The sequence below is a fragment of the Diaphorina citri genome, unplaced genomic scaffold (assembly GCF_000475195.1).
Source record: "Diaphorina citri unplaced genomic scaffold, Diaci psyllid genome assembly version 1.1 scaffold192, whole genome shotgun sequence".
NCBI classification, from domain to species: Eukaryota; Metazoa; Arthropoda; class Insecta; order Hemiptera; family Psyllidae; genus Diaphorina; species Diaphorina citri.
The window spans coordinates 122,402-133,362 of record NW_007377629.1 but is presented as its reverse complement, the minus strand read 5'-3'; the positions used below and the strand labels follow the sequence as shown (position 1 = coordinate 133,362).

General features: G+C 37.0%; 2 protein-coding genes across 2 annotated transcripts in view; both read right to left on the bottom strand.

Annotated features, from left to right (window-relative positions):
• Positions 1 to 4,788, bottom strand: part of LOC103505742 (GTP-binding protein 128up-like) — a 14,094-nt gene extending 9,306 nt beyond the window's left edge. Inside the window, exons 1-3 of the mRNA XM_008470099.2 lie at positions 4,484 to 4,788; positions 4,000 to 4,203; positions 1,545 to 1,713 (exon numbers count right to left, since the gene is read on the bottom strand). Coding sequence (XP_008468321.1) covers positions 1,545 to 1,713; positions 4,000 to 4,203; positions 4,484 to 4,780 — 670 coding nt within the window. The 5' untranslated portion in view covers positions 4,781 to 4,788. The remainder of the gene's footprint in view (positions 1 to 1,544; positions 1,714 to 3,999; positions 4,204 to 4,483) is intronic.
• A 4,224-nt stretch (positions 4,789 to 9,012) lies between these two features.
• On the bottom strand, positions 9,013 to 9,934 carry LOC103505741 (GTP-binding protein 128up-like). Its single transcript, XM_017442565.2, has 2 exons — positions 9,768 to 9,934; positions 9,013 to 9,310 (listed from the first exon to the last, which is right to left on the bottom strand). The coding sequence occupies exons 1-2, from the start codon at positions 9,810 to 9,812 to the stop codon at positions 9,101 to 9,103; spliced, it is 255 nt and encodes an 84-aa protein (XP_017298054.1). The 5' UTR covers positions 9,813 to 9,934; the 3' UTR covers positions 9,013 to 9,100.
• Positions 9,935 to 10,961: the final 1,027 nt, after the last annotated feature.

Here is a 10,961-nt window from a genome sequence, read left to right as displayed (position 1 = left end):
TTTTTTTTTTTTTTTTTTTTTTTTTTTTTTTTTTTTTTTTTTTTTTTTTAAGAGGTTTGATAGAGGGAACTGTAACTGGTAAGGTCTTATCGCTCCGAAAGCGAAGAGAGAAAGAAGGCAGGATAGGAGAAAGCCAGCCGCTCCGAAAACGAAAATTATCCCTTCAGGGAAAACCCGCCCCGGACGGGAATCGAACCCGACCTAGTGCTTACAAGGCAGACGCGCTACCAATCAAGCTAACTAGGCTGGCAAAGGGCAACCTTTCAATCGGATAAAGTCTTAATTTAGCCCGCCTAGTGCCTAGTTAGCTTGGAAAGTAGCGCGTCTGCCTTGTAAGCACTAAGCCGCAGGTTCGGGTTCCCGCCCGGGGCGGATTTTATCCTAAACAGATGAGGTTCGTTCTCGGAACGGCTGGCTTTCTCCTATCCTGTCCTCCTTTTCTCTTCGCTTTCGGGACGGTAAGACCTTAGCAGTTACCTACAAAGTTCTAGTTTTTCGTAAATTTAAATTTATTATTTTTTTCCCCCAAGACTAAAAAGTAAAAAAAAGCGAAGTTGTTTTTTAAGAGATGAAAATATATGGGCAAATCTCTTGGAACTCTTTGAAAGAAGATTGGAGAGAGAGAATTTTCAATTCATTGTGATTCTAGCAGCTGTTCCCAAACGAAGCAACGTCGAGCGTGAAATGTATTTGGACGGGTCGTCAATGACGGTCAACGTCAAACGTCAACGAGCAAGTAGGTATTTTTTTCTCGATAAAATATTTTTTGGTACCTAGCTCCCTAATTTTTTCTATTAAAAAATTACCTAATATCTCAAAAGAGAAGGTACTGTAGATAGGTACCGCCAATTATTAGACTGGGTAGGTAAATAGAATTTTCAGTCCTTTACAGGTAGGATAAACTACAGATTTGATTTAAATGTTTCATTCTTTTTCCTGTTCTGAGATAGAAAGAAAAGATTCAATTCTATGCCTTGCATTCTAAGTTATACCTAGATGGACTTCAAGGACCATCGACCTTAAGAACGGCTGAACTTAGTAACCTACACAGCAGAGTAGAAAGAGAGAGAGAGAGAGAGAGAGAGAAAGGGGGGGGGGAGCCAAGGTTCTTTGGTATTTGCTAGTTGATCTGGTCCTCTTCTCTCTGATTCTTGGAATTTACTAATCAGAGCCGCAAACTCCGCAAAGCTCAGTCGATTTGGGTACTCTCGTACTATAGTTCATCCAGATCAATGTGACAGCAATGAGTCATCAACCCAAAATGAAGGAACCAATCAGATTGCAGGAAATCCTTACATTGTTGCAATTCAGGTAAAGGTCTATTTTTGATAAACTCTCTCTTTTAAAATGCAGAGGTAGCTCTAAGTTCAGAGGTTGGACAGATTAACAAAAGAGAAGAAAGAAAAAAAAAAAAAACAAATACACAATAATAAATTAATAACAAGAAGAAAGAAATGAAATAAATTATAAAATAAATAATCATACTAAATGATAAATAATCATAAATGTAAATAATCATACTACTATTCTACTCAGCTACTCACCAATTTTGTTGAGCAGATAGATGCACGGCACATAGATTCGATTTCCCTCCACCACGTCAATAAGGTCGTCACTGGTCGCATCGTATCTTAGGGTAATATCGGCATTATGTATACGGTATTCAGACAGAATAGTTTTGACAGTATCCAGATCCAACTCTGATTGTGGTACCTATGGAAAGAGAAGCATTGATCTTTGTTTTAAGAGGGGGAAATTTGAAGCAGTGTCCACGCGTAGTTTACGGTCGTAGATCGACGAGGTGAATCCATGCTGTCGAGGCAGTGTGGACGGTTACAGTTGACATTGATCGATGTAGATCGACGGCCGTAGACTGTGTGTGGACAGTGGAGACAGCTTAACAATGTCTTATCATCTCGAAATTGAAGAGAGGAGGGCAGTATAAGAGAAAGCCAACCGTTCCAAGATCAAACCTTGTTTGTTAAGGATAAAGTTCACCCTGAGTGGGATTTGAACCCGCAACCTGGCACTTACAAGGCAGACTACAAGAGCACTACCTTCCAAGCTAACTAGAATGGCTGGCAGCAATTTTTTCTTGTCTTAATGGCAAGATTCTTATACAGTGAACTTTTCAAAAAGACTTTGTGCAGTTTTTTTTTTTTTGCAATTCTTGGAACATGAGGTACATACAGCCTTAGACTAGCTCTGCTCCGATCTTCCATTCACTTCCCCTTTTAAAGATTCTCTACCATTGCACATGTGACATGTTTGGCAACAATGCCTATTTTTTTGCTGTCACATTGATCTGGACAGACTATAAGGTGCATTAGCCTAATTAGCTTGGAAGCATAGTTAGCGTTAGCGCTGATTGAGAGGCCTGACGAAAAGCGTCGCGCCGCGACCCGTCTGAACACGGGAAAAGGCGAAGACGACATTACTTTCCTTATTAGAAGATAAAGGTGTGTCCACAAAACGTCGGCCGTCAATCGATGTCGACTGAACCGTCCACACTGCCTCGACACCATAGATTCACCTCGTTGTCGATCGACACCTTAAGAAATTTGGATACACCTTAAAAAAAGTAACGCTATCCCTCCCATCTCCCATCTTTAGAAAAAAAAAGACTCTGACCTAGGCCTTGCATCCTACGTACTTCTAAGACGAATATATCAATACACTCATCCTACGTACTTGTAAGAGACGAATACATCAATACACTCATCCTACGTACTTCTAAGGCGAATATATCAATATGTATACCTATTCAATAAGTACTTATTTCTAGTAGCGCGGTCAAACTTTCTTGACTTGGCGGGGCGGAGCGCTACCGCGCTCCTTAATACCTTCAAATATTAATATACCCAATGAGTAGGTAGGTACTCGTAAAATTACTCATACTCGTAACCTTCACACATCAATATATATTCAATATTCAAATATATCAATATATTCAATATTCACATATATCAATATATTCAATATTCAAATATATCAATATTCACATAGGTATATCAATATATTCAATAAGTAGGTAGGTACTTAGGTATACTTGGTATTATTGCTCTTTACCAATGTGACAAAACTTTAACCAAGGTCATCCGGTTATAAATCACCGGATGTGTAGGTACACAGTTTGCTCTTCATTTTCAGTGGTGTAGTTTGAGGTCAAATAGTGGAGTATACAGGGTTTATACGCTTTTCCCGGAATGAAATTCCATGACTATTCCGTGAGTTTTCCAGAAAATTAAGGGGCGAAGGTACTTGAAAATCAGTAAGAATACCCCTTCCTTTAAATAAAATATGCAATATGCAGAACGTCAAAGAATATGAGGGGGAAATGCGCCGCAGGCCGTTTTTCGGAAAAACTTGATATTTAATTTGAACATTTTTTAATTTTTAATCGGGTGGCAAATTCCGCGACTTTTCTAGGTTTTCTTTAAATTTTCACGATTTTCCATGACTTTTTGGCCGATTTTCAGATTCCATGACTTTTCCAGGTTTTCCAGGTCGCGTAAAAGCCCTTACACGGGCTTTTGAGAGGTCGGCATTTGTCAGTAGGGATAAGGACTGTTTGAAAACGAGCGCATTGGTTTAAAAAAAAGAGAGAGAAAATTTGGGTTAAAAAAGAAGAAGAAGAAAGAAAGAAAGGAAGAAAGAAAGCAAGAAAGAAAGGAAGAAAGAAAGAAAGGAGGAGAGAAAGGAAGAAGGAAAAAAAGAAAGAAAGAAAGGAAGAAAGGAAAGATAAAAGAAAGAAAGAAAGCAAGAAAGGAAGAAAAAGGAGACTTTTTAGTGGACTGGGCACACATTTCTGTTAATATTTATCAAAATCAGATCGACTGCTGGTAAAAGGAGCAAACAAGCAAATTTCCAAACTGGGTAGGTACCTACCTACAATGTCCTACATACTTCATTGTATTTTTAGCAATGTCCTACATACTTGATTGTATTTTTAGCAATGTCCTACATACTTGATTGTATTTTTAGCAATGTCCTACATACTTGATTGTCAATGTTCGGTGGCTCCTTGTTAAGTCGCAATCCAAACCCTTCCAACTCGTGCTCGATGAGTTTCTTGTGGCCGAGTGGTTTGAGAACATCAAGTACGATGAAGATGAGAGAGCATGTACGAGCCACAGCGATTACCTGACGACCTCGACCTTTGCCGTCCTTAGCACCTTCAATAATTCCAGGCAAATCCAAGAGCTGGAAAAAGGTTAAATATTATATAAAACTGGAAAATAGTATCTATATCCCCCCCCATTTGATGAATAATATCTTACAGAAAAAAAAGGAACAAATCTTTTTTTTTTTTAGATGTTTGATAGAGGAAACTGTAACTGGTAAGGTCTTATCATCCTGAAATTGAAGAGAAAATGAAAACAAGATAGGAGAAAGCCAGGCATTTCAAGAACGAAAATCATCTGATCAGGATAAAATCTCCCCTAAGTGCAAATTGAACCTGTGGCCTAGCACAATATCTCACCTGAATCTTAGCACCCTTATACTTGATACACCCAGGTACAGTGGTCAGTGTGGTGAACTCATATGCTGCCACCTCCGAGTACACCCCCGCCAGGGTACTCAACAACGTTGACTTCCCCACCGAAGGAAACCCAACAAATCCAATGCGGGCATCTCCTGTTTTGGCCACATCAAACCCTTCTCCTGGGCCTCCACCGCCTCCTTTAGGTGTGATCAGTTCACGTCGGAGCTTAGCAATACGGGCTTTCAGTAAACCCAAATGTCCAGCTGTTGCTTTGTTCTTCTGTGTTCTGGCCATCTGAAAGGGAAGAGGCCTTGTGTGAGCAGAGAAATTGATGAAGGGGCAAAAAATGAAACTAGACTCCTTTAACTAAACTAACCCTATGGTAATACCTGCTGGTCACTGCTCATTTGCAACAGCTCCTTTTTATAGCAATATTCCAGGTAATTATGCAGAAGTCATGTCCGTGGAAAAGAAAAGCTCCTTTTTGTATTTAACCTAACCCTATAATAACACAAATTACTGCTCTGATTGTGAGAACTCCTTCTTGCATTTAACCTAACCCTATAATAACACTGGTCACTGCTCGTTTGTGCCAGTTCCTTTATTCCACGGACAATCTGAAAGGGAAGAGGCCTTGTGTGAGCAGAGAAATTGATGAAGGGGCAAATGAAACTAGGCTCTTTGGTAATTATGCAGAAGTCACATCCGTGGAAAATAAAAGCTTGTTTTAGTATTTAACCTATCCCTATAATAACACTAATCACTGCTCTAATTGTGAAAACTCCTTCTTGCGTTTAACCTAACCCTACAATAACACTGGTTACTGCTTGTTTGTACCAGTTCTTTTGGTAGCAATATTCCACGGACGTGACTTCTGCACAAGTACCATATTCCATTGACATGACTTCTAAAAAAGATGTACCAGCTTCTTGAAAGTACCTACCAGTGACTGAACAAGCACCATCACCAGTTTATTGTGGTCAAATTTTTAGCTAAATCCCCTTTAGGGGTGAGCTATTCATTTCTAACGAAAGTCACAACTTTGGGTCGGGGTTGTGTTTTTTGGGTCACTAGGGAAGCTTTTCACCATGAAAAATCATTTTGATATATATTTATATATTTTTTATAGTTTTCGTCATTTGTAAATGCAGAATCGTAGAGTTAAAACCTACAACCCGTTTCCTTCATTCAAATATGGATGTACTGACATTTGGTCAAATTCTCAACAAGTTTGAATATGAAAGTCCATACGCTAGCAGGGATTGAACCCATGCCCTTCAGTTTACCTGGTGAGTGTCTTAATGACTACACCACCTAAGTAGATAGACATAGTGAATTTTCATTTCTAACGAAAGTCACAACTTTGGGTCGGGGTTGTGTTTTTTGGGTCTTTTGGGTCACTAGGAAGCTATTCGCTATGAAAACTGATTTTGATATATATATACATATTTGTTCTTTGTACATATAAATATAAGTACAACGTTCTTTGTACATATACGTAGCTAGCTTTGCCAGCGGCCGGAGTCCGATCAGATAAACACTTATAATTTTCTGGGGCATGAACAAAAAACACTCACTTTTACCCCGTTGCAAAATTACCAAAAATGACATACGAAATACCCAACCAGACCGGGGATTTAGCTCTACTAACGGTGATGCGTTAGAAGTTTTTTTATAAGTACAACACTTTATGGATAAAATTTAAGAGTAGATAGTGAAAATAGATGCTAAGATAAGTTATAGTCATCTATTTTAAAAGTAAGTAAGGAAAGAAAAAGTTATCAGGAGATTTGCAGACGGCAACTTTTGAAGATCTCTGGAATTTGTTTTTAAATAAAAAGCAAAGGACAGTAAAGTAAATGAATTATGACCGCTAAGAAGATATGTCTCCATAATAAGCTACTAGCCCTCAATTTGGCCCTTAAAGGTGTGTCCATACCTAGTCGACCGGCCGTTGTCGAGGCAGTGTGGACGGTTCAGTCAACATAGAGCGACGGCGACGGGACGACTTTGTGTGGACAAACCTTGAGACTTCCAGTTTCTGAGTTTGCTCGCCTTTCCGCATCAAAAGTACAGGTCGAAAATTTTGTACCTTTTGAGGTAAAATTGACATCCCTAGCTCCGGGACTAGACCACCATCTATTCACAGACAGAGGGACACACTGAGAAAATAGAAAGTAAGAATTAGTGATTTTCAGTCGTTATTTTAGCCATACATAGTCGACCGGCCGTTGTCGAGGCAGTGTGGACGGTTCAGTCAACATAGAGCGACGGCAACGGGACGACTTTGTGTGGACACACCTTGAGACTTCCAGTTTCTGAGATTGCTCGCCTTTCCACATCAAAAGTACAGGTCGAAAATTTTGTACCTTTTGAGGTAAAATTGACATCCCTAGCTCCGGGACTAGACCACCATCTATTCATAGACAGAGGGACACACTGAGAAAATAGAAAGTAAAAATTAGTGATTTTCAGTCGTTATTTTAGATAAAACGAGGGCCATATCCTGACAGTTGATTGTAAATATTTATTTGATAATAAAATTGTTTTAACTAACATCTTGATTATGTTTTAAACATCAAGTGATTTTTTTTTCTTTCTATTTTTCAAGCCTAACCTATCCTAGCCCTGGGTATAACCCCCCAGCCCCCACCTAAATTTATAATAATAATAGACTCTTGAGTGGAAGGCAACCACTAGGCGAGGTTAACGCCTTAGGCGTTCTCTACCACCCAACCCTTAGAGTTCCTGAAAATTTTCGGAAACGCTGAGCAAAAATCCAGTCTGGCAACAATGGTGAACGAATGTCCAAGTGAATGAGTGTCTGTTCACCGAAATTTTTGTCCAGGCAAGTTTTTTGGTCTGGATCTGGAAGTTCAAAGTTTTTCACAAAATCAGGCACAAATCTATCGTTTTCCTTAAATTTTAAGTTCCAGGAGATATTTGGATGTGGAAATCCAAACAGCACATTGCTTGAATTGGAAATTCACTGTGAAACAAGACATTGGGATAGTCAGTAGATCTAGAAGAGGATAAAATTCCATACCTCGGCTGGGATGGAACCCACGCCCTCCTGATTACCAGGCGAGCGTCTTGACCACTACGCCACCGAGGCAGGTGATACATATTTATAGATAAATAATTATGTATAATATGTACTTATATATTTCTGTTTTTCTCTTCCTCTGTAAAAGGAACTCGGAATAGCCTACGCTGTTTGTACGGTGGATAGCCTTGAAATAGTTTCCCCATATCCATATCCATTACCTGCCTCGGTGGCGTAGTGGTCAAGGCGCTCGCCTGGTAAACAGGAGGGTGTGGGTTCAATCCCAGCCGAGGTATGGAATTTTATCCTCACTATTATTTGAGAATTTGACCACAATAATAGTAGTAGCCTACTGCTGGAGTAAAAGGACTTTCAGTCCTATGCGAGCAGTATAAATAAGCACTACATATCTAGAGTGCGTTATGTCAGTACATCCATATTTGAATGAACGAAACGAGTTGAAGGTTTTAATTCTACGATTCTGCATTTACAAATAACGAAAACTATAAAAAATATATAAATATATATCAAAATGATTTTTTCATGGCGAAAAGCTTCCCTAGTGACCCAAAAAAACACAACCCCGACCCAAAGTTGTGACTTTCGTTAGAAATGAATAGCTCACCCCTACTTAAAGGGGATTTAGCTAAAAATACAATCAAGTATGTAGGACATTGCTAAAAATACAATGAAGTACCTATGTAGGACATTGTAGATACCTACCCAGTTTGGAAATTTGCTTGTTTGCTCCTCTTACCAGCAGTCGATCTGATTTTGATAAATATTAACAGAAATGTGTGCCCAGTCCACCAAAAAGTCTCCTTTTTCTTTCTTTCTTCCTTCCTTTCTTTCTTTCTTCCTTTCTTTCTTTTTTCCTTTCTTTCTTCCTTTCTTCCTTTCTTTCTTCCTTTCTTTCTTTCTTCCTTTCTTTCCTTCTTTCTTTCTTTCCTTCTTTCTTTCTTCCTTTCTTTCTTTTTTTCCTTCTTTCTTTTCTTCTTTCTTTCTTTTCTTTCTTTCCTTCTTTCTTTCTTTCTTCCTTTCTTAGACGCTTGTTACATTAGACGCTTGTGGCCTGTGTCGTAGCATGCCTCTCATCAGATGGGCGAGAAGAGACACAATACTTCCCATTTACTTAGGTGCTAGTCAACACGAGAACACCAGAAAGTAACCCGTTGAAATATTTGCAATCGAAAAACGAGTACAAATTTTTGTCGATGGTGGGATTCGAATCCGGGACCTTCTGCATGGCAAGCAAGCGCGTTACCACTGGACCAACCGTGCCCCCAACTTTCTTTCATTTCTTTTAAATTTTCTTTCTCTTACTTTTCAAATTTTTTATCAGTTTTCTTTTACAGAGAATCGCGATTCTTGAGTTCAAAGAGGTTATACCTCAGTGGCCGAGTGGTACTGGGTATCACACTAGGCTTGCACAAAACTGGCATCTTCTTCTTTAGTTTTACACTTTCTTTCATTTCTTTTAAATTTTCTTTCTCTTACTTTTCAAATTTTTTATCAGTTTTCTTTTACACTTTCTTCCTTTACTTTTCCATTGGTTTATCAGTTTTCTCCTACACTTTCTTCACAATCTGCACCACATCTTCGTCATTCAACACATGCTCCTTGCCCACTTTCTGCGGCTGATGCTTCACACTGGACCCCCACACGAGGGCGTACTTAAACTCCTTGGCGATCGTGCGGTGCAGCTTGTTGCAGAAGTCTTCGATGGAGCGTCGGTCGGTGTGCAGGACCACCGGGGATTGGTAATCCGGCAGTTGACCCTGTGAGGGGAGAGAAGTAAATCAATTTCAGGCTTGAAAAATTCCCATCTTAATTTCATATAGGTACCTTCTATAGGACTTTTTGTGTGAAAAAGTTGGTAGAGTGGAACTACTGAGGTCTTATCGTCCCGAAAGAGAGAAGGACAAGATAGAATAGAATACACCTTTCTAATCCTGCCCAAATAGGACTGAAAAGTCCCTTTACTCTCGCAGTCCAAATAAGGTCTCGTATATTTCGTTGACGCCGGACATTTTTCTCTCTGAATTTATGCTTCCCCCCCCTGAATCATGCTGACCCAAATTGGACAATCGTGTTTTATCATGAAGTTCATAATTTTATTGATTGACTGTTTTTTTTTTTTTTTTTTTTCTTTTTTCATTTTCTTTTGCATCGACACGATGAGACGAGAAATGAAAAACACAGTTATCTTGTACTGTGTACCAAGATCTTTCTTACCTTTGGTTTGGTGTAGATTCGGGTCAATTTCAAGTACTCCCACATTTTCTCGAGCAAATCATCAAAGTTCCACTTGTGATGAGCGCTAAGTGGGACACAGTGAGGTATCTTGTAGATGATGTCCAGCTCCTCAATACTGATTTGATCTGTGATTTTAAATTGAATTTAATAAAACCATCAGTTTATTGATAAAATTCACAAAAAAATAAATTCACACGAGCTTCAGACGCCAAACATTTGAAGCACCCTCCCCTCTACAAAATCCTGGTTCTCTGTAACAAATATTTTTCAGACAAACTCCTGGCTTCGAGCCTGATGGGTTTCAAACCTGAAACCTTCTGCATGGCGAACAAGTGTGTTACCACGAGGCTAAAGCATGTCCCTGAAGCAAAACTGCGTTCTATTCTACTCCCCCCTCCTCAACCCCAAAGGGAAATCAGGTAAATTATTTTTGTAGGAAAAATGTATTATTATTATTATTATTATTATTATTATTATTATTATTATTATTATTATTATTATTATTATTATTATTATTATTATTATTATTATTATTATTATTATTATTATTATTATTATTATTATTATTATTATTATTATTATTATTATTATTATTATTATTATTATTATTATTATTATTATTATTATTATTATTATTATTATTATTATTATTATTATTATTATTATTATTATTATTATTATTATTATTATTATTATTATTATTATTATTATTATTATTATTATTATTATTATTATTATTATTATTATTATTATTATTATTATTATTATTATTATTATTATTATTATTATTATTATTATTATTATTATTATTATTATTATTATTATTATTATTATTATTATTATTATTATTATTATTATTATTATTATTATTATTATTATTATTATTATTATTATTATTATTATTATTATTATTATTATTATTATTATTATTATTATTATTATTATTATTATTATTATTATTATTATTATTATTATTATTATTATTATTATTATTATTATTATTATTATTATTATTATTATTATTATTATTATTATTATTATTATTATTATTAATGGTGTATGCCTCTGCTTGTCAAGCAATCGTCAAAGCTTTGTCAGCATTTGAAGACATTTTAAAAAACACGTGATATAAATTACGAGATCAAAGTTGTTGGTAGGTATACGCACGCCACA

Excerpts from the sequence above, each read along its gene's own strand:
- LOC103505741 (XM_017442565.2), bottom strand. The coding sequence starts at position 9,812 with ATGTGGGAGTACTTGAAATTGACCCGAATCTACACCAAACCAAAG. Across the intron at positions 9,311-9,767 it reads GAATCTACACCAAACCAAAG|GGTCAACTGCCGGATTACCA; the intron begins GTAAGAAAGATC and ends CTCCCCTCACAG.